This window comes from Lipophrys pholis, assembly GCF_963383615.2.
Source record: "Lipophrys pholis genome assembly, chromosome: 10".
Taxonomy (NCBI): domain Eukaryota; kingdom Metazoa; phylum Chordata; class Actinopteri; order Blenniiformes; family Blenniidae; genus Lipophrys; species Lipophrys pholis.
The window spans coordinates 22,890,681-22,915,656 of NC_137640.1; the positions used below are offsets into that span (position 1 = coordinate 22,890,681).

Consider the following 24,976-nt stretch of genomic DNA (forward strand, 5'->3'; position numbering starts at 1 on the left):
TTAATGCAGGATGACATAAACACAAGTAATACGAAATGACTATATAAATAGATAGTAATGGTGTACACTTTCAAGAAAAAGCTCCTCTGACACTCACTCATGGCTTTGCTTCCATATAAAAAAGTTGGATAAATAATGATGGAAATGATGCTCAAGTTTGGATTCCTCTTTTCATATTGGAAAAATCTGTTTCAGTTTCTGGACTAGGGTAAAGTGTGTTCCATGTTTTGTACATTCATTAATCCCATACTTGAACCTTATTTTTTCATCTTCAATTATGGAACCACATCCAAAACAGACAGTGCAACGATCACATAAATTGAAATATCTTATTTTCTATTCAATCCAGTCAAAGGATTTCAGGACATACCCTTTACACTCATTAACTCCTGTAGTGATTTAACAAATGCCTCATTAAGCCCTAAACAGTGACCCTTTATTTTAAAAAGTGACCTTTTTTTTTTTTCCAGCAGCACAGTAACACGCTGTAGCTACATGCCCTCAAGCTAACATGTAGTCCAATGTCCAGAGGCCAAATATCCTCCGTACTAACAATGCATAATAACAAACTGTCTCACAGTTCCTGGAAACAGGCCACCAATGGGACTGGCGCATTGTCAGCATGTCAGAATAAAGCATAAAGGCTCAATTTGGCTGCCGACTCATCAAACCTTCCTTTAAGCCTCTCGTGGGGCCGAATGCCATGTGGCTATGAAGCCGAATTAAGCAGGCATGATCCAGTTGGGGATATATTAAGTCAGATCTAAACCTTCTTCGACAACGTTGCTATTGTTGTTAAGCTAAACAGGTAGCGGATGGTTGAGTTCTGTCGCCTAAGGATGGGTCGGCGGGCTCAGCGGCACGATGGAGGGAGGTTGAGAGCTATTGGGAGAAAGAGAAATGTGCCTTAGGTCTGATAAAATAAACAAGAGAAAAGGTGCTCCGAGCAGGAAAGAGACAAGCTACTCTCATTGACTATGCTAGCTGGAAGGTGCTGGGGATTTATCTTGAGGTGAAGTGGAAAACAAATTTACACCCTGAATCCACTGGTCCTGACTGCTTGCTGTGCAATTGTGTACTTCAACAGATGGGCATAGCCAAGGAGGTTAATATCAGTGGGACCAATATTTTAAAGGGAGAGTTAAGATTTTGTAACATTAACAGTTTAGTGAAAGTTTTTGGAGACTTTTTTTTTATGGTGGATAGTAGATGCTTTCAAGCTCATCTGTCTCTCAAGCGCTTTATCTATCTATCTTCTATAATGCTTGGTCCAACCAGGGATCATGGAGCAAATACCGGCTTGCAATGGGCAATTGGGCAACCTGGACAGTTCATGAGTCCATCACAGGACCAACAGCGAGACAAATGACCATGCAGATATGGTCATTCAAATCCATGTCCAGTCTAGAGTCACCAGTGACACTTACGCGCATGCCTCTAGGCTGTGTGAGGAAACTTGACCCATGTGTACATGGGTGAACATGCAAACTGTGCACAGAAGGTGCCTCCAAATCTGACATGGTCATTATGAAGCAAGAGTCCTAACCGCTGCACCGTCATGTTGCCTAACGACTCAACTAATGGATGCTAATCCAAAAATAATATGTGTTTGTTTTCATTTTTGGGGGGTAGTGGTGTGGTGGTGGGGGTGGGGTGCTATAGAGTCAAAGACTAACATGAAGCACAAGATGAATCAATGGCGTGCATGTTTTTTTTTTTAGCATGTCTACTATTAGTAGCCTTGCTGGGGTAAAACTCACATTGCTGGGGTGAAAAAAAAAAATCACATTGTCCATTTGCCAGAGGGATACTGAGGGACTTGAATCAGCAATGAACCTAGTGCTTAGCCCACTGTGGTTCCTCAAGTCCTCCCTGCCTCCGCTTCTTATTGCCCCTTCTTTCGGCCTCCCGGAGGTGAGAACCTAAAGCCTTTTCAATGAGCTGGACTCAGACTGGCTGATGCACCCACAGGTCCCACTTCTTCCACTGTCTTAATGTGGTCTGGATTGTATGGACAGTCAACCCCCCCCCCCCCCCCCCCCCCCCCCGCCAAATACCATCCACCACCTACGCCTTCATCACCACTCTCTCCAAACAGCTCCCAGCCACGTAACTATGACGAACTAATGACACTGAGTCTTGACGAACAGCTTCTCGAGTAATGGACAGCACTCAAAAGATGAAGAAAGAAAACTCTGCTTTTGGTGTAATCTGAGGAAATGATTTCCAGAGCAGCGAAATGGAATGAATAAAATTCGAAGGAATTAGAAATCAATACGGGCGTACCAGTGAGGTGACTCTTCAGGCTCTCCTTGACCTTGTATTTCATTTGTAACTGTCAGCAACGGCACAGCCAGGCGCAGCATATGTGTGTGTTGCTGCGGTCTCTGTCTGTCCGTATCAACACATTCATGTGAACCTCGTTTACATTCAGTGCACTTTTGCACCCGTTGGCTAATTACACACAGGGTTTGTTTGGTGGTGGTGGGAGGGTGTGTGGAGTGGAGGGGCATGTCAACCTTTCTTGTTTATGATAAAGTGACAGAAAATCATTGGGGGGTCAAGTACCCCCCCTCCCCAACCCTCCACTGCCCCGAAAACTCCTGCAGCAGTACAGAAGGTGCATGGTGTGGGAAGCCTCCCCTTTAATGAGACCATTAAAGGGCCTGTGTCCCCGTCAATAGATTTCTCTCATTCTTTCTCTGACAAATTTGAATTAATAATTCAGCGCCAAGCGCCCGGGGATGTATATTTTCAGCATGAAGGACAGTTAATCCATAGCGTCAGCCCCTCCTTTCCTTCTCTCTATCTCTCACTCCGTCTTTTTCCCCGCACTATCATTTTACATCTAACCCGCCTCGCCTTCGCTCCTCTGTTGCTTCGTCCTCATTTGATGATGGAAGTCAGCAGGTAGAGTTGCTGACTGAAGAAAGAGTGTGCCACATATTTCCCACACTTTCTTTGGACTTCTTTTGTTCTCTGTGTGATTTTTGCTCCCTGTAAAGCTGACCTGTCACACAAGTGCAAATTGGGGGTTTAATTTATTCTTAAGTATTGGATGGCAGCAGTGGCCCTTCTCCCCTCCTCATCCTTACAGCTAATGTAAAATGACATGTTTGTACTCTGCCTCTCAAAGCTGGATTTGATTTAGCAAACTGGATTTTCTTTTTTCTTTTTCTTTTTTCTTCAAGCTGAATATTTCTGCTTTGCCAGACATTGAAATGTACAATTCAAGGAAATTTGAGGAAATTAGTCATTTTCAGGATCAACCACAACAGTGTATTATTTGATACAGAAGTTGTTGTAGAGTTTGTCTGTGGTTCAGCGAGTCTGCGTTCAGAGCACATTGTGGCTTGAGAGTTCCACCAGTTATGTTTGGGTAAATTTTAGTAGACAAGATTGGCCTGGTTTTTATTTTTTTATTATTTCGTGAGAGCTCAAGAGCTCATTAAATCGCCACGATAGAAGAAGTAAAAATGCCACGAACCACAGAAAGTAAAGAGAAAGAAAAAAAAAAAAAAAAAGTATTCTTATTTGAGTGTCTTTTCCGAGAAATATAATTCTTCAATACTTTGAAAATCAACTGTGTACTAATGTAACCAGATCCTAATAAGGCGCATAGCTTCAGGACGACCACCACAGTTGGGAAGTAATGATGTACAATTGGTATGTTACTGTGGCCTTTCACAAATCTCTGTATACTACTTTAATATTTATTAGTCCAATTACTCTTTACTTGTACTCTCTACACTTGAGAACATTCACAACACATCTGTACCTCTCCTCCTCTCACCCCTAAAACTAGTATTGGTGTGGGAGATGTACACACAAGATAATGTAGAGTTTGAGATGCAGACACAAACTTTCTGTTCCTGTCAAGATCAAATTAATCATTTTGATCTGACTGTGAAATTTTCAGTCAACTTTATAAAAGAGATCTTTGGGCAGCTCAAACGTTTCAAGTATTAGTGTTTCGCTACAATATGCATAAAGTTTTACACAATAATGTATTTAGAGCCTTAACGTTTATTATTTTGTGTTTATGAAAACCTTCAGCTCTGAAAGCTTTTTCTTAATGATAATATTTGTTTTATAATCAGTACTTATATTGTCTTGGGAACATGCATACCCACCACCTCAACTCCCCCCAATGATTACAGTTAAAATAATCAATGCTCCTGTACTTCAGAAGCAGTACTTCCTTCTGTCACCACCTCTGACGAGGACTCCCCTCCTCTTACACGCTTGGATCCCTAAGTTAAAATGAATTCTACACAAGTCATAGTCAGTATTTTTCTTACACCTGCTTGCATGTGTTTCATTAGTTTACAGTAGCGTATCTGAAAGAAACGTCTCATCACTAACAGTGACGACGTAGAGGAGTGGGACGCCATCAGCAGTTGTGAATAAGAATACCAGGTGGCACCAGAGTATAACCTCAGACTGTGTGTGCAGTGTGCACGGGATGAGAGGTGGAATTACAAATAACACTGTCCAGAAATAGTGTCTTACATTATACAACTTTTCTTTTTCTTTTAAGTGTTTGTTGTTTATTGTCTGTGAAAGAGACACTGAATGACTGATTTAACTGTTTTAAAATGTGTCGCTCCTCCTGCCCACCCCCGTTCTATCTAAAAAAAAGGAATTTTCTTCCACTTTGTTCAATGTCTGTCGTTTTTTTCAACCCAGGAGATTTGCAGACGTTTGTTGCTTAAAATATCCCATGCAGGACAGCAACGAAGAAACATGAAAGGAGCTGGTTCAGAAGTGAGGGTGCGACATCACAGGTGGGTGGGGGCTCAATGAAGACAGGGAGGGAGGGGGAGGGCGGGAGAACAAGAGACAGCAACTGTCGGATCATCTGTGCTTTAAAACATTTAATCACTATCTCTGGTTACACACAGGCACACACGCATACACATATTTCACCTTCAAACTCTGCTGTACCTCTACTCTGAGTAGAGTATCATTTAAATACACTGTTCAAACTCTCTCTCTCTCTCTCTCTCTCTCTCGCGTGCGCACGCACACACACACACACACACACACACACACACACACACACACACACACACACACACACACACGCACACACGCACACACACACACACACACACACACACACACACACACACACACACACACACACACACACACACACACACACACACACACACACACACACACACACACACACACACAGAAGCTCAAAGAGCAAAGGGTGTATAATCTTATAGCAGCCACCTGACCATCATATAGCTTACCACTACCACAGTTTCAACACATGCCTCGCACTATACATATTCACACAGGGACACAATGACTGACAATCCACATGCCAGGCGGTACTGTAATGCCAGCCAGCTCCATTTGTAATATCAGACTGGTAGGTGAATGCAGGGGATTATTTTTACAGCTCGTCCACTCAGCATTTTGTCATGCACAGTCACACACACACACACACACACACACACACACACACACACACACACACACACACACACACACACACACACACACACACACACACACACACACACACACACACACACACACACACACACACACACTTGTAGGCTTAAAGTCAGTCACAAATCAGTGGCAAATGAAGAGCTCCATTTCCGTGGCATCTGATAAAAGAGTCAATGTTTTTTCATACCTATCAATACTTGGAGCACTTTTAAATGTAGTGTTGTTTTTTACTACAAACATGAGTTTTGTAATCAAATATAAGTGTGTGAGATTAGGAGAGATACATAAATGCAGTTATTTAGTGATAATTGTTCGTGTATCATCACCTTCAGCTAAAAACTCCTGTCATCTTTTTTTTTTATTAACTTCAGAAGGAATCTATCAGATCTGTAGAGCACATGGGTTCATGGGCTCATGTTTTCCCATGTTTCTTCAGTAGCTCAGGAGTCACAAAGCAAACAATATGTCACAACGGTGCATTTAAGTTTTTCTAGGAGGTTTCGGTATGCAATCAACTTGCCCAATTCCACTAAAACTTACACACAGCACCATTAAACCTTTTTAGTACTTTGCTCTGTGCTACTCATTCCTTTTTATCTTGCTCAACCATTATAACATAGAGGTTTCCATTTTGAGTAAAGTAATGATTGTCCAGTGAGTAACGCTAATGATACATCATGAGCTTCAGCGGCCATAAATTTCCTGTCATAAAGATTTGTCCGAAATAACTTAAGGCAATAATATTGTAGACCATTCTGAGGTATGGACTGAATGAGTGACGAGCTTTACTACTTTACAAATGATTGACAAGCAGGGTGTGTAAAGAAGGGTGAATGTCTGATTACATGTGTAATATTGAACATTTGACCTGCAATACCTTCCAGTAATGAAGGGCTTCAACCCTGCTCTTTGGCCTAGATTATGGTTTGTTTAGACAAGTTTCTGTGTTATACGACCAGACTACGATTGGTAGAAAAACAGGGGTGGGTGGGTAGGAGGTGGGAGGGTGAGGGCGGGGGTGCTGATTTTCTTTTCTTTTTTGATGGAATGCTATGTAAAACTAATAAAGGAAAATTACTATTATAACACGTTTGCAGTGCAAAACCGTAAGTCTTTCAGGTGTGACAGTTTAAGGCTAACATAAACACCTGTACCATTTTTCAAATGTCTTGTTTTAAGAGTTACCACCATTGCGTGAATGAGAATTTAGAATACATAAAGCAGTAAAGAAGATAAATGGATGCATATTTGGCACTTTTTATCCCATCTACTGGTGAAACAGCTTTGACCACTGTGAGGACACGCACCTGTTTGAAACACTTGATTAACACCAGAATGACCATTTACTATAAGTCCATACTGCTGTTTTGTAAGTGATGTTTAAGTAAGGTTGAGGCAGGGGGTCTGATCAATATGCCACATGACAGTGGCAGCCTGCTGCCATGCTGTTTGTCCTTTAGCCCTGTGCAAACACATGAGTGAAACATTAATGCTTTTCAGATTGTTAAAATTGTCTCAGGTTTGTGGACAATCCAGCTTCCTTAGTTACAATAACTTTCAAATTGTGTCATTTGATTCCAGAGAAAATAGGATCTTGTGTTCATAAGGGTAATCTACTATGGCAGGAATAAAAAAGTAGCATCATAAAGTTACGGGCTGTGCTACACAAGTAAAGCAAATAGGTGTTCTTTAAAAGTTAGTGAACTACATAAAAGCGCCGCAAAACTTACACCATATTTGGTGAGGCTACATTTTATACTGCACTCCAGTGTATGCACAATTTGTTTTTGTTTTTTTTAAAGTCTGCTTTGCTTGACTAATGTGAGCCTGTTCTCCACCGGGCCCAGACAGCCCAGGCCTGTCCACCTCAACCCAACCCGACATCCCTCAGCCTTTAATTGGAGAGGAGTAGCAGCCCTGCTAGCACAGCATTGGGACTTGAGCTGCGGCCACTGAGAATGCATTAGCATTAGCATTGCAGTAGACCGACCTGTACATAATGATAACCTCAAGCTCTGCCCACTGGGAGATGACTCTCTCTCTCTCTCTCTCTCACACACACACACACACACACACACACACACACACACACACACACACACACACACACACACACACACACACACACACACACACACACACACACACACACACACACACACACACACACACTGCTCTCCCCACCTTCCCCTATACACGCAGTCACGTAAACAAGCAGGTGTAATGTAACCCCAATGGTGGGCTGTTCAGCGATCAGAGGAGGAGGGGGAGAGAAAAATCAGTTGCCGCCGTTCGGCTGAAAAGTGTGTAATGAACTTGAGTTCCATTGATTGGGACTGAGAGTACTGAACCAGGGGGTGTTTGTCCCAGAAGGGCTGCTGCTCGGTAGCCTCTCATAAATGTTTGAGAGGCCTCAGTCGTTCTCGATACACCCTACCTGGGTTTAGATTCTTCGCTACAACACACACATCCAGGATAATGCCGGTGATGGATGGTTGGTCAGTACTGGTGGTTCAGGTGATCGATTGTTAGTTTAGCTTGACGACATTTAGACAGAACATTGTGCATTTGTGTGTGTTTCTGTGGTGGAGAGTTGGAGGTGAGGGTATCCAGAATAGGTCAAGAGTTCATAATAAGAACTTTCCTGTCTGTGTTAGTTTCACACAGAACCTGGTATTTTCACGGGTGTGTTAATTCGTTGGCCTGTTATACAGTATATTCCTATATTGTACCTCTAAAGCTCTAAGGCCCTTGGCTGGACCCTGAAAGCCCCCATATACTATAGACATGATTGATATTACTGCAGATATCACTTAGAAAACACCTGACGTGCCGGGCGGACCATCCATGCCTCCTTTCGACTGCTAAGTACCAGCTGGCGGGAGGTCCTCTGCGTTATGCAGCTGGTAATAAAAGTTGAACATTGATTTTCTGTAGCAGCTTGTAACTGTTAATGTTGAGACATCAATAGCCAAAGCAAAGCGCTGGTGCCTTAATAGGAGACCAAGAAAGTGGAGGGCGCGAGCAGAGTCTGACTCTAAATCACAGAATCTATCCTTGCCAATCGATAGGACAGTAACTGCAAGTGTCCCTCTGCTTTCCTAATGTTTTATAATAAACTGACAGCCTGTAATAAGGCCAAGGGAGAGGGAGAATAAGAGGGTGGGCAGAGGGAGAGATGGAGGGCAACAGTTTCTCCATTGCCTCCCTGCCTTAAATCACCCCACATGGGAGCGCTGCAGAGGAGGAACGGAGAGGAATGGAAAAGGCAGGTTTTTTTTTTTTTTTTTGTAAGGAACAAAAAAGGAATTAAAAAGAAAAAAAAAACTTTTACAGGAGCATTTGTCTGGTTGTACTCACTGCTGGGGTAGTAGTCAGAGTATCCGCAAAGGGTAGCAGAAGTTTAGGCAATATGTCCTGTATTGCTTTGTCAGGGCAGTGAGTTAAAGCGCATTAAATCCCGCTGCCACCATGCAGCCGTCATCATATTCAGGTAAATGTGAACGGCTCGGCTGCACGTGTTATGACTTCAACGAGGGAAAGAAAGTGTTGAAATTCACAGAGAGATTACTACTCAAGCAGCACTACTTGTTTCTTTACTGCGTAACACTGCAACAGGAGCACCTTGTTGTCATGAAACTGCCCCTTCACTTGAACACTAGTAATCTTTAAAATTCTGTCTTTTTCTCCAAAGTCAAATGGAGCGACATGACTATATAAATTTCAGAAATCATATATTTTTGGCATATCTCTGCAGGATAGTGTAGTTGTCACCACTCTTGCTTGAGAGTAAGAAAACCCTATTTCAAGCCTAGGCTTTGGGCCTCTCTGTGTGGACGTCCTGTGGGTTTTATCCAGCTTTTTGAGGTTAATTCGTGACTCTTGATTAAAAGTGTGAATGTGTGGGTGATTGTGTCTCTGTGTAAGTCCTGCAATCTGTCTAGGGTGAACCCTGCTCCGGACCCCTAGTTAGACCCGAACGTGGACAAAGCTGCTGTAAGAAATAATGGATGGATGGTAATTTTACGATTTTCATTTGCTCACTGATGCACTGCTTACCAGTATGTTGCTTTACTTGAGCTGCCATCGGTTGAAACAGTACCAACATATTCATCATAGAGATTGTAACACCCCCCCCTCTACCACAAATTAAAAAAAAGAGCAGGTGAGCTGTGAATTATAACAATCATTTGGAGACAATCTGAAGAAATCCATTGGAAGACAGAACATTTCTCAGGTAAGATATGAGACCGATGGTTGGACAAGAGTCAGGGGTGAGAGGCAGTGATCCTCCACACATTTGCCACCACTACTGCTCACTACAACTGCTCCTTAATGGCAATAGTCTGTCGGATTGCCAGGTAATAGTGACGGGCTGTAGACCTGGAGCTTTTATTGCTTGATAAAGTCTGAAAGCCTTTTAGACAGCCTCATTACAGAGAATTCCCAAAGTGGTCACCAGCATCAGGAGCTGACTGCTCACCATGTTAGATTTCTTAGGTTAAAATTGACAGAAAATAGACAGAAGGATTAGGTTCATTGCGTTAGGGAACACTCCCACCTACTCCTAATGAGTTGAAAGAAAATGAAAGAAAAGTCGGGACACTCAAACATTATTAGCTTGATTTGGCTCCATCGGGGACAAAGTTTGAGCAACTTTTTTTTTTTTTGTGTGTGTGTGTGTTGTTTGTTTCCTGCATCAGAATGGCGCCTGAAGGAAACGGATGGAGGGTAAAAAGATTTGTTTGAAAGGTAGATGAGAGTCCAATAGTTTTCAATCAGCACCTGTTTGCTTAGCACTTCACCAAGCTTCAAAACAGAGTGATGAAAAAGCACTAGAAGCAGTCACTCGGTGCATGGATTGCACTTTATGAACCTTATACATACATTTATAGTCTTAGGCCCCCTGCAATCACCACCACTGTATTTTCCATTACTGCTGTCATTGCACCAATCCAGTCACTGTGACTATAATTTGTGGTACACAACAACATTTGTCAAGCAGTCTGCATGCCTGTGCTCACACACACAATATGAATATGATTCACAACACATTTCACACACATGCCTCATGCAGTGTCTCCGTTTTTTTAATCCAAACATTTTGAGGAAATAAACCTGAATCGTAAGACCTGACAAATTAACTTGCCTGCAACCAACTTGCATAGAAGTGGCCTGACAAGCTCCATCATGTAATTGTCCCTCTTGAAAAAGAGATTTTGAGCCCAATTAGTTTTTTTTAAATCAATCAAACAAACAAACAAACAAACAAAGAAACAAGCAAGCAAACAGTAGCATCTGTGCCATACTGATCTTTTTTTAACCTTAAATTAAATTACATTTTTTCCCCTTCATTTAAAACAAGATAAAAACAGAGGTAAATGAGATCAAGAGCAAGTCAACTGAAATAAATGGTGAAAAGCATGCACAAATTAAGAGCTGACAGGAACAATATCCCACAACAATGATACGGTGAAAGACATTTTAGTGGCCTGATATGTTAAATTGAGTTGAATCAGCTCAGCCTTTTCACCCATTAAAGCCATTTCTCTTGATGTAAAACGCTCATGGAGAGAGGAGATACTTTACAGGAATTACAAGTCCTCACATTGCTTCTGCCATATACTGTAAATGTACAATTTTGCAGTTTGACGAGGCTCCTGAATGCTTTTTTTTAAACCCACAGTTAGCTACATTTGCTGCAGTTCAAACAGAACGTTCCCGTATTTTCTCACTTTTATCTTATGAAAGGAGACTCCATGAGCCGCTCATGCAGACGTTGCAGTGATAGTTCCAGGAAGATAGTTTGGCCCACTTGCACCAGCACACATGAGATGTAGAGGGAAAACCATCGAGGATCTAGAGCGGTGGGATCGATTATTTTCCTTGAAATAAATGTAATTATTTAATGCCCCTGTTGGTTTATTTGACCTTGACTCATTTGTGATTTGAAAACTGCTCTCACTTTACCGCATCAATTGAAATCTCAAAACATCAAATCAAAGCTTGAAGCATTTTTTTTTTTTTTTTAAACTTGGAGCACGACACAATTGTAAACTGTGATTGCTTGTAACATCGACGGCGATGTGTTACTTAAGAGAAAACTGCTGAGGCCAACTTGAAAGTACAAGAAAGATGATCTGTGTAAGTCTCGGTGAGCTTTCTCATAGATCATTTAGCGACTGAAAAATCGTGCAGCCACAGGAAGAATATGCACATTTGGAACACTGAAATAGTGAAATTATGTTCCCTGGTTTGGAGGCTACAGCACTAACCTCTGTACCAAATGCCACACATACAATAAATCATGAATGACAATTTGTGTTAAAGGACTTGTAATGCCTGTCGCTCCTCTGATTTATTTGCTCCTCTAGTTTTGTTTGGTTTCGAGAACTTGTACTAAAGCTTACTCTTATCAGGCCAAGTCAGAACTTCGTTTGTCACTTTAGCGTCATGAGCTTTAAACAACAAGTCCTTAATTGTGCAGAACGCACGCACACATACTCGAAGAAAGCTTTAAATCCCACAAGGAAAAAAAAATAAGTCTTTATTATGTTGTAAAGTGTTACAGCTTAATTAAGTATAGGTTACTTGCTCCATTATTTGGCCCCTTCATTGGTCTCTATGAGTGTAAATATTGAACCGTCGCTGCCTCTCCATGTTAATCAATTCCCCTCCGAATACTAAATGATTTAGTTCTTTTCAGGAAATAAATATTTTCCAGACTTGATGGGTGCGTGTGTGTGTGTGTGTGTGTGTGTGTGTGTGTGTGTGTGTGTGTGTGTGTGTGTGTGTGTGTTAGCCAGCTCCCCTGCTCACTGGCCAGGGATCAGGGCATCGATTCTGAGCAGCCTCGGCTGTTGCTTAATTAGGACGTACCTGTCTGGGAATTATATATATTTTTCTGACTTTCTCTCATTGTGAGGGGGATGCAAATATGATAAAGAGAGAGAGAGAGAGAGAGAGAGAGAGAGAGAGAGAGAGAGAGAGAGAGAGAGAGAGAGAGAGAGAGAGAGAGAGAGGAAGTGGTCTTTTTTCATCAAGGTTAATCACGTTTCCTGGGTTTGTGTTGTTGTCAGCAGATTGGATCTGACCTCGGACTTGCTAAACAACAACAAAAAGCCTATTTTATGTTAAATCGTGCCGATCATGCTAATGAGACGCGTGTCATGGCATAGGGTTGATGGTGTAGGGGAGTCGATGGATTACAAAACGGAAACACAAATTCCCTTTCATTGCCGTTTTCACAAAACTGACCGCTGTATGCACAATCAAAACGGAAACGACTTCCAAGAGATTTTGAATATAAAGAAGAAGTACCCAGGGACCAGAGAAACTTCAAAGATTGTTATTCAATTTAAGAATAGAAAGAGGTGGAGAAAAGAGTTTAATGACGGGTTGGGATTAACGATGACCGACGTTGCAGGATTGGCTGATAGAGGTGTGAAAGACACACCTCTATCTATAAGACAGAAAAATGGAGAAGCAATAGGACAAGAGACAATACAGAGGGCTGGATGAAGGGTGGAGGATGGGGGTGGGAAGTGAATAATGGGTGGGTGTCGACAGCTTAAACCTCAGAGACTGACTAATCACTGGACAGACAGCTAATGCGTTGCTGAGGCAGCTCTTGAATCACTTGCTGGCACAAGGGGGAAAAAAATGCCAGTTAATTTTTAACTTCAACAGTAAAACAAAAAACTCTTTTGCAACCACGTACAACGTACAAATCTAGTTTTCTTTAGGATATTGTGATTTTTATTTTTTTTGTTGTTACTTTGAGAACATTGTTGGACCATGCAATGCATTCTTCTTCCTTTTTTTGTTGTCGAAATAGGACACATATAACAAAAACCCTACAATGATGGGCTGCGGCGATACTGTTTTCAGGGATCTCACAAATCAAATGAAACGCTGGGACCGAGTCGTCCGAGCCCATAATTGGGATCACCTCGAGACGGTTCAGATAGAACACTTGCAAATTAGCCTTGAACCACAAAATTGTGTGATATCGCTAAATAAACCTCCACTGTAGGAGAATCAGACACCCACATTGTTTACACTGGAACAGTGTTTCACCGGCTTTGTTCCTGCTAAAGCCTTTAGTTCATGGGCCTTATTTGGGGCTATATTCACAAATCTGCTCCGTCCGCTGGGACCATTTACCACCCTGTGCTGGTCTGGCAGGTAGTCTGGCTCTCCTCTCAGCTGACAAGGACTGGCAGTACCTGTCTCACTGAATTACACCTGATGGGCTCTGACCCAGAGTGCAGGGTTAACTGGTTGCTGGCTGAAACCTTTATGACCTCTGTCACAACATCTGCTTTCACCGTCTGGAAACTACCAAAGACGGATCAGCAATGAATCCATGAGCGTTTTTTTTTTTTTTTTTTTGTGTGCAAAAAGTTGATAAAGGCATGCTGTTTTGTTTATTATGTTTTGTTGCCAAGCGCATCCAATATGTTACACATTGTCTTCTATAATCAAAATGAAATGTGTTTCTTTTTTTTCCCCCCAACAAAACTTCATACCTAAGTGTTTCCAGACGCAAATTCATATTTCTTTTGAACACAAGCACCAGGGCAGCTGTTCATGAATTAATATTTAAGTGAAAAGGAGAGAGAGCTCTTTTTCTTTTTCCACAGCTTGAGTCAATGCTTATGACCCTTTTTCCACAGCCAGTCAGTCCAGCCAGTTTTAACCCCCCCCCCCCTCCACTGTGAAATCTAATGTGACTTTATCACTTTAAATTCAGAAATATTGCATACGTGTGTTGTCTTAATGTTTTCTTTTCCACGTACGTGCACACGCACACACTCACATATTCGTTTCTCAAATCTGTGGAGGGGTCCTATCACCACTGCAAACTTGTCAGTCTCCCTGTACAGCCTCAAACCTTTTAAAGGAAATCAAAGGCTCATTAACAGCGTCCTGACATCTAATGACAAACAGTAATCCTTTACAGAAGTCTGACCTAAGAAACCCTCAAAATCTCTCCCTGCCATTGTGTGTGTCCTTTACTCAATTCCCAACACATACAGTCATTGCTCACAGTCCTGCAAACACTTAGGAGATCAATGATCTTAGAGTGATAATCTTCTCCTTGACAGAGGGCAAAAGCCTTCGCCGAGGACAGGGAAAGAGTGACAGCAGACACAGAGAGAGTGATAAAAAGAGATAAAATGAAGCGAGGGGGGGGGCTCAGTGTCCAACTCTCAAAGCAAAAACACAGAGATCATGACAAGTGTCTCTTTTCAGCTGGGGTGACATCTATATCCCTGTCCTTATTGACAACTGGATTAACTAAAAGCTCCACTGGCAGGGACATTGTGACTGATAGTTCATCCACAAAAAAGAGAGAGGGATTGAGGAACAGTGATAAGACTGGAAAAGAACCAAGACACACGAAACAACAAGGAAAGTTGGAAAAAGAAAAAGAAAAAAACTGGATCAGTCACATGGAAAATCACTTGCTGGTGTTGAGGTAACTAGTTCTATAGGACACAATTTAAGAATATACATGATATGACTGTATTGACAGACAGATATATCAACAATTGATTCTATAGCACTGTCGTATATATTAAGTTGTGATGAGCATTCATTGTAAAATATATAATCATGAACTAATTTTATCCAGAAAAAGCAGCTTTGGTATTCAGCTGTTTGGTAGATACAAAATATATCTGTATATTAAAAAAAAAGCTTATTCCAAAGTAGTTGCTCTCCACTTACTGTAAGTTTTTATTAGGGGCATTTTTTTTAAGTTTTGATTGGCTACTGACAGTTATGAGGAAGATCCATGAAATAATAGAATTATTTGAAGTTCTCTGTTCAAGTGTATATTTTCACACCAAGAAATGTAATAGGCATAGTTTTAGGGGCCTTCTGTCTGTTAAAGAGTACATTGCAGGACTTTAGTCATTGTGTGAACAAGTATAGAAAAGTGCTTTTTATTCTCAAATAGCAGCTGATTGGTTGAGTTTAATCATCAAAAGCGACTCACTTTTGCCTTTACTCAACTACATTTGTGGCCCCATGTGAACCAAATAACACGAATCCCAGTGAAACAGTGAATTAAAATACTGAAAACAAAGTGAAATCTTTTCACAGCCAGTAATGGCGGACACCACGTACCAATTGTACTCGTGTCTAACTGGATAAATAGTTTCTATTGAGACACTTTTTAAAAGAACCGGACAGATGCCAGAAGAATCAGATGTGCTGCTCTTGTTACTCTACACACTGTCAATCTAAACTGAAGCTTCGCTTTTGCGTCTTTTCCTCGACTGAAACACTTTAAATTACCAGCACCTCCACATATTTCATGACCAATATTTTACCTCTTAGTCTTAGGTAACCACTGTGATTTCCACTGTAATCTACACTCACAGAACCAGTTTTTTTTCACTCTTTTCTTGTTGTGTCGGATATGTCGAGGAATAGTAATGGCAGGTCTTCGCTCAGAGCACGAAATGTTTGGTTGACGGTACTTCTGATCACTTGTTGGACGGGGATTAATTGAATTTAGGTGACGGAGATTGACTTATGTGATGAAGCTGTGATAATCTTCATTAGATAAGTGTGTTCACAGGGCACAAGCAGCTGTGCTAACACACACACACACACACACACACACACACACACACACACACACACACACACACACACACACACACACACACACACACACACACACACACACACACACACACACACACACACACACACACACACACACACACAGGTGCAAGAATACATCTGCGCTCTCACTGCCATGCCCATTATGCACAATCACTCCCCCTTTGGAGGCAGGCATGTATCTCAGCCTTCTCACAGCTGATCACATTCACATCTCAGTTTGACAGTACTTGATATTAACCATATAATCTCTGGGCTTTACCTTGCTCAGGCCCCTCCCGTTCCCCCATACCCGCCAGCGATATCTCCACCTACACTGATCCCCTCAGCCAGCGCTACGGCATCTGTGTCAGGCTTGGCTCGGGCAACGCCAGAGAACAGGCTGTGCCGGGGGCGATACACATCCCTCAGGTGGGCCTTTCATTATGGATGATGTTTCTGCCAAATTATTTAGACCCTGAGCCCCAGCAACATCCCCACCCTATGAAAAGAAATCTGACACAAACATGCATGCACCTAGACATACACACACCGAAGTCCCTCACCAATCCTCTTCATCCCCTCTCCTTCACAAATACTGCAAAACACTAACATTAATGCTGCCTGATCAAACGTATGTGTGTTCACGTATGTGCACGAGCGTGCTCCCTCCGCCCAGCACTTCATTAGCCCCTCTTTCTTTGTTCAGAATGGGTGAAGTAGTGAGAAGCACATCCCTTGTGAATTCCACGTCAAAAGAGGCGGGGAATGAAAACTGAGGGTGAAGAAGATATTCATCATTTGCCACGATGGCGCTCAGTGCCGAAGACGCGCCTGGCAGAACAAAACCCACCGTGCCTTCATATCATTGCCTTCCATAATGTGGGATGTTAAAATAAGTTTGGTCAAGCGTGTGTGTGTGTGTGTGTGTTTGTGTGTGTGTGTGTGTGTGTGTGTGTGTGTGTGTGTGTGTGTGTGTGTGTGTGTGTGTGTGTGTGTGTGTGTGTGTGTGTGTGTGTGTGTGTGTGTGTGTGTGTGTGTGTGTGTGTGTGTGTGTGTTTGTGTGTTCCTGAGAGGTCATTTGTTGCAGACTTGTTAGAGTGGAGTCAGAGATGACAGTCTCCTGGCAATGTCTGACCTCGGCTTAGAGAGTGGAGAGCAGCTTTGAGATCAGGGCACACATGAGCAACCAAGCCCCCCCCCCCCCCCCCCCCCCACACACACACACATTTATTTTTTATTTTTTGCCCCTTCACTCATTTAGCTATTTATCTTTCCCTCTCCCTTCCCTTCCAAATCCCAGCCTCTCTTTCTCTCTCCGTCTAACCTCTGCTGCCTGCTACCCATCCCAAATATTTCTGGCAAGAACCTACCTCCCATCACTTCCCCAATCAATTCCTGCTCTCTCTCCTTCCTCATCATCGTCTCCTCTATCCCATCACATTCTTTTTTTTTTCCCACCCATCTGTCCTTTGGTTTCATTTAAAGCTGATTGTAAGAGAAATGAAAACAATATTGCCTGTCTCACCAAGCTCACATGTTGCCGTTGTGCTAGGTCAAATTTTACTTTACGGTCAAAACCATGTGGGTTCCACTGCAACATACATAACCCAGCAAACACAATGACTCTTTGATTATGATGTGGTTAATGCAAATCACATTCTTGTTGATGCTCTACCACTGTTACAACCAGTAAATGCCACACGAGGCCTTATATGCAGTCCTGACTGACAAACAAATTTAAAAGAAGCCAGTCGATCAAATAAGCTGAAGATCCCCCCCCACCCCCCCCCCCCCCCCCTAAAAAAAAAAAAAAATATATATATATATATATATAGTTATGCAGATGAGACAGCCAAAAAGTACAACACTAACTCTCTCTATATTACATGTATCCAACAATATATAACATCCCATTTTATCCCATCCCAAATAATAGAACTCTTAGAGATGTGCAGATGTGCAAAAAACTCCTTTGACGAACAATTCTACCCACCCCCTTCTTCTCTGCTGTACTTTCTCATTTGTACTTTATAGTCCACTGATCTCGTCCTTTCTTCATTGTCTCCTATCTCAACTCCAAAATGTATTTCCTCTCTCCACCCTATCCTCTGCGTCCACAAGAGACAGACACACTGCCTCACGGGTCTTTGTTTCTTTGGCTCACCTAGACTGAAGAGGACCAAGAACTTGAGGCAGACAAACTCCCGTTGGTCCAGCTGTAGGGAGCGTAGTTTGGCTACCAGATCTTGAGCGTGGCTCAACAAATTGTTGAGGGTTGCTCCCGCCTGTGAGGCAATCACGGCAAAGTCCACCTTAAAAACAAACAAAGCAAAAACTGTTAGTTCTTCACATTGAATAAGTTGCCACGTCCACATCCTGTGGTGAGTGTGTGTGTGTGTGTGTGTGTGTGTGTGTGTGTGTGTGTGTGTGTGTGTGTGTGTGTGTGTGTGTGTGTGTGATAGATAGATAAATAGATAGATAGATAGATAGATAGATAGATAGATAGATAGATAGATAGATAGATAGATAGATAGATAGATAGATAGATAGATATTAAATCTTTCCTCCTTAAGTTGAACTCAATCATCCCAATATGCATAAACACTTACACACTCCTTTTTCAGGTGTACTTCAGATCTGCAGCCACAGCACATTTGTCTGGGAGGCAAGCCCTTAGCTGCCACTCACAGTAAGCAGGACCATATTAAATTTTTATATTTATTGACAATTCATTACCATAATTGACTGTGCATGGGTTTCCAGGGGAAGGTGGATGTTGGCTTGCGCAGTTCCTAAAGCCCAGGGAAGAAGAAGACAGTCCCTACGAGATCCCATTTGCAATTAAAAGCAGCCCTGGGTTTGGAATTTATTCATTGTGTAAATGGGATGATTGAACTCAGTGTTTCTTTTTCTGTTCTGTTTTCTTCTTCTTCTTTTTTTTTTATCTTTTTCATCTGTCCAGAAAAGAGAAAGGTCAAAGTGAAGCAAATGTTGATAATGTTCCATGTTTTTATCCTCTGTCTGTTTCACTCCTGTTCTGTCCTTGTGCTTTTACTAGACTACGCTCCCTCGCTTTGCCCCCCGACTCCTTTGTCCCTCTCTCTCTTTCCTTCCTACCACCTGTGAAATGTTAAGAGTTATGACTCTGGGAAAAAAGGCAGACACTGCCCCCCCCCCCCCCCCCCCCTTCCAAGGTGTCAATCAATTTACATAAAATCAACTGTGCATGAAATAAGTTCATTGAAGGATTGGACTGTTGATGGTGATGCCTTGGGTTATTGCCTCTGAGCCTTAAGTAAAAAGAGAGAGAGGGGAAAAAAAATGCTATAATGTCACTACAGCAGACTTAGCACTAACTGTGACTCTGGTGACCTGCACATCAATCAATCAATCAATATTACTTTATTAACTCTCCTGCAGACACATGAAGAGTAAATATATGAATAAACCTTCAAATCTTATCCCATTATGGATACGATGAACGAGCTTAGCTGCACATTAAAGATGAATATGGTCGGTGAGATTAGTTTAATGCTTAAAGGGGCTCTGATGTGGGTGGTAGATGGAGATGGAAAATGTACTTCATCTGAAAGCAGAGAAATATGCGGCTAGTTTAACAGCATCCCGTTTTGTTTTGTTTTTATTTCATTTTTGCTTTATTTTGCCCCACATCATTTGAATTTCATGTACACCAGGAGCGTCTCGTGCCATCCAAATATCAAGATTCAAATTGAAACTGACTGTCAGGCTGTGAGGCCTCGCTAAATCATTCAACAGATCAGTCCTATCTTGGTCATTTCATGTTTGCACACATTTGTACAAGATGCACCACGTTTGATCCTATGACAGGATGAAGAATGAGCACTCATGGTCATTTCTCAGCGCTGTCGGTGACATGACAGTGTAGGAAAGTGGCAAAAAGCAAATTTAAGTATTAAAAAAAAAATGGATTCAACAAAATAATACAAGTAAATTGAAAAACAATTAGCTAATTGGATTTATTTGTAAATATTTTTATTAAGATTCAAACTAAATAGTGAAGACACCAGATTATTAATGTTTACACAACTTCTTCAAATATACTTTTCTTTCATGTTATAATCGCAATACTATTATCATTATGATCACTAAAAAGAACAAATACTACATATAAATGAACAGCTCATTATAGTGAATATAGAGCTGTAAAAAAAAAAGGGATTTCTCTTGTGATCATTTTCAACAAACACACAACATTCTGAGAAAAATTGTCCATGTATGTTGCTCCAGAGTGTGAATTAAGAAAAACACAAACTTTAATATACAGTTGAGGCAAGGCATAAACTGTGAATAATCATTCTGGAAAATATGCAAATAGACCAAAAGTAAACAGTTTTTTGCAACAAGAACATCTGTCTTTAACTATATTAAAATATTATAATGTACAAATTCACAAACTTTCACAGTACTACACACTGCAATGACAGTTCTCTATCAAATTCTACTCCTCTCTACTATCATAATGTGAGCTTTACCCTGTGCAAAGACATTTCTTCAGAAATGGTGACTGCATTGTATAACGTTCAGGCATTTGGTGTTTGTCAGATGGATTACAGTAAACTAGAACTGAGTTCGGGCTCAAAATACTAACCAGCTTCAACAGACGGGTGTGTGTGTGTGTGTGTGTGTGTGTGTGTGTGTGTGTGTGCATGCGTGCAACATTTGCTTTGGGTGATGCTGCTTCTGTGGTCTAAATATCTCTGGTATTATCGCTGCGCTGTCACCCCTGGCCAGGCAGAGAATAATGGGAGATAATGAACTGTTTCAGAGCCTCACACACCCACATTTATTCACACACACACACACACACACACACACACACACACACACACACACACACACACACACACACACACACACACACACACACACATACACACACACACACACACACACACACACACACACACACACACACACACACACACACACACACACACACACACACACAGCCCTCAACACCAGCTGTTCATTAGCCAAGGTATGCAAACGAAACCGCCGTCCTGCTCCTCCCCTGACTCCGACACCCCCCCACCCCCCCCTTCAATCTACTCCTGCTCCTCCTGATAGCTCGGGTCTCTACAAGCTGCCTGGTCCGTTTCTCCTCATCCTCTCATCACCAATCATCTTTAACTCCTTTTTACACTGTATCTAACTTTTCTGTTGTTTATTTTTTTCTCAATCTCTTGTTTTCCCCATCTTTTCTTCTCAACACTCCTGCGTTCCCAAATTTATTTTTCTTTGCCTCTCAAATTTTCATAATTTTAGTTATTTTTTAATCACTCATCCTTCTCCGCGTTCTATCATTTGGTAACCAGTATTCTCAGCATCTGTTCTCAGTTATGCTTTCACTCTTTACCAAAGGTTGCTCGTGGGATCTTCTTCCTTCCATTTGTTTTCTTTTTGTTATCACATGTTCATTTTGTCAACAACTCCTCTGTCCTGTATTCAATTTATCTTAATCAGTGGTGTTCAATGTGTGAGGCAGGCCTCTGCTGGGGAAGCGCCAGAGAGCGACAGGGAGGAATCTGGTACTTTTTTGCCAGCATGATTCTTCCTTTTTCGTTTTTAAGAAGAACTGATCAGAAATAAGTTGAGGGTGAAACTGAAAATTATTTCAGTTCTTACATTTTAAGAACTGAAATGTATTTTAAGTGTAATATAGATGATCAGATTTAGGACATTTTTATTTTTGTTTTTATTTAGTTTTTATTATCCTTGACTGCCAACATCCATTACCAACAATATCGTAAAATGTGAAAAACATCAGCATGTCTGGAATTCAATCAAAACTTGAGACAAAGTATGTGCAGTGTAAGAGCCTGCTTATTATATCAGTGGACATCTTTGTGTGTAATAGTTCCAATATCATAGCAATATTTATCACGGTTTGTACTTGCCACAAGAGCCAATACTCTTTTGCTAACTAGAGGTATTAGTAACTCACACTCATTTTCAAAATCTACCCCGACCTTGTCTTCATTCAGAATGATGAAGAATTAAAAGGGCTCCACACAGTGCATACGCACTTGCTCCAATATTAATGCCAGCATCTATTGTTGTAAAACATTTTGTTGAAAAGTGATGTTTTGGAGAGCAAGGCGATCAAAAATTTATGAATCCTCATCTGACTGACAGCCACGCGACTGGTCAAACGGTATGTATTTATGATGAGCAGTTGCAGGTCTTTCTGAACTCTCTGGCTAGTTTCAAAATATTTCTGTTTGTGTGCATGACATTATGGGACTCTGTGAAGGAGTTTTCTCTGCTCGCTTTGAGTTCTCTGTGTTTACTGTTTGACAGCATGCTTTATGAGTGCGCGTATGAAAGCCGGTATCAGACGCTGATATGTGGAGCACCACCGTTGAGGCCTACCGCATTGACTTCCACCAACTTCCTCAAAGACCTCAGTAAAACAAAATAAGATATTTATCCACCTTCCTTGTCAGTCAACCCACTTACAATGCATACCTGAGTGCTCTATTTGCTCACTTTCAAACTCTCACATAATCTAAAAATATTGTAACTTGATCATTCTGGTGCCATTACTTGGCATCTATTAGCGGACTATATTTTTAGGGAGTGTTCGCTTTTGTAAAGGTTTTTGGGACGTGTTCAGAGTTTCGCTAACTAACCTGTTGACCAGTGACCAATAGGATAGATCCCTCCTTGGCATGCACCACCTGCCGGTATACGTGATCGAGGATGAGGAGTTCACTCCAGCAGTTCTGCAACAGCTTCATCTGGTCATCCACCTTGTTGGAAAAGAAGAGAAAAGCACATCAGTTCAGCTGTTTGTCTTTCCTCTTCACTACAGCTGTAACAACAGCCTCCCACGGTGTGACTGAGTTTAATATCCACTTTAACACAACTGTCATCACTGGAGATTGTATGTCTGTCACTGCGCCCGTTATTGTGTGCCACGGTCTTTTGTCTTTGTGGAAGTTTATGCAGATGGTTTTTCTGACCGGCGACATAATGAGTCGTGTGTGCATGTGCTGTGGGACTACAAACCGACATTATACACACTGCTGAAATCTCCAAAGTGATATGCTTTGAATGTTTGTTATCCGAAAAGTTACTCATTTAAGTTACCTGGACGTATAGAAACAGATATGTGCAATGAGCAACGATTGTAAAACTATTGCAAATATCTAATGACAGACAGACAGACAGACAGACAGACAGACAGACAGACAGACAGACAGACAGACAGACAGATAGACAGATAGATAGATAGATAGATAGATAGATAGATAGATAGATAGATAGATAGATAGATAGATAGATAGATAGATAGATAGATAGATACTTAATGGAGGGGGACCAAATATCAAATAGAAATAAAAAAGCTTAAGATCCAAAAACAAGTAAATCCATCCATAAAGGTGCAACACTGAGGCCCGGTGTAAGTCTAAGTGACTAGTGAATATCACAGGCAGCTGTTTGCGGAGTAAGCTTGCTCACAGGTCAATCGCTATTGATCAGTTGCGTACCGGGAGCATTGTTTTTTTGTTTTTTTTCCAACTTCACACAAAGCTCAAAAGTCCCCTGTACGCAAGCTAAGTCTTTCTCATGTGAACTTTTCCACACTCAGTTAAGCACTTTGCTACGTGCCTGATTTAACAATGTTGCCAGGTTTATCTGTTTGGCCATTGCCAGCAGTCGCTGAGTGATACCACATATGATAATGATTAAGTGGTTTTTTTTTTTTCCTCCCTCCTCTCGAATGCCAGCCGCTGGCTCCCATGGACCTGCCAGGTGAACTTGGGAAGCTAAACGTGGGTGAAACGCCGGGTTTTTGAGCCAAAACAACCCTCTCCATTGTAACGGCTAGTCGCTTCCCATGCCTCATCCTGTTAATCATTACACCCCAAAAGCAGACTGAGACAAAAAACACACATTGAGAAGGAAGGAATGAGGAAAATATATGACAGACACCCCCTCTTTCCCATCAATAAACATTGTACTCTTTGTGGTATCATTGGGAGTAATGTGTCTTTCTGGGCAGGCCGATGTTTTGTGGCGATGTGAAAAACTTTGGTGCTCTGAGTTTGTGAGAACTGCCTGTGGCTTTCACCGCCAATGTCAACCACAACTTTCAGGGTAAGAATTTGAATCGATGGTGTGACTGCGCTGCACAACACAGGCAGGTGCAGCATGAAGACACCTGAAAGGAATGTCTTTTTGTGGTGTCTGGAAAATGTACCGAGGTCTATTTGTTAATATCAAGTGACCTTAGGTACTCTTCTGATGTCAACAACTGCGGCTCTGCCAACAAATGTCAAACACTTTTATTACCTACTGTGACAGCGCCGCTGCTGGATAGAGAATGTCTGAAGTCTATTTTTTTTGTCGATCGGGATAGTTTTGGCTAGAGATTTAGACCTGTGTGAAGCACAGGGTGTTTACCTCCAAGGCAGACATAACAGTAGACAACACACAGTGGGAGGGTGTGAACATTTGGGCTGATAAGGAATAATAATCTTTTGCCTTTTGGTGGAGACAGTGGTACTGATACGTGTACCTTTCTTTTTTTTAATGTTGTATTGCATCTGTTAAAAGAGACCTCGCATTGCTGGACTCTCCCACTCCAGAAACTGAATCTAATAATAATGTTCTAAATTAATCTGTTGTTGGACTATATTCATACTCGATACGGAAAGCATTATCCTTTCAGAACAAGATGACAAAATATGAGCATATAACAATATTGTTGCCACAAAGTAGTGACAATTTCGTGTTTTATGCTTTATGTGAGTTCTGTCTGATCTTGGTTTTCTCGGAAGTGATTTTGTGTGTGTGTGTGTGTGTGTCATTGGAGCACAAGGAATGAAAGTAG

The 24,976-nt window shown here is 41.6% G+C and overlaps 1 protein-coding gene across 1 annotated transcript in view; it reads right to left on the reverse strand.

Moving 5' to 3' along the window:
* nr5a2 (nuclear receptor subfamily 5, group A, member 2) overlaps nucleotides 1–24,976 on the reverse strand; it is a 71,546-nt gene that overhangs the window by 8,255 nt on the left and 38,315 nt on the right. Inside the window, exons 5-6 of the mRNA XM_080474248.1 lie at nucleotides 22,770–22,889; nucleotides 18,260–18,407 (exon numbers count right to left, since the gene is read on the reverse strand). Coding sequence (XP_080330374.1) covers nucleotides 18,260–18,407; nucleotides 22,770–22,889 — 268 coding nt within the window. The remainder of the gene's footprint in view (nucleotides 1–18,259; nucleotides 18,408–22,769; nucleotides 22,890–24,976) is intronic.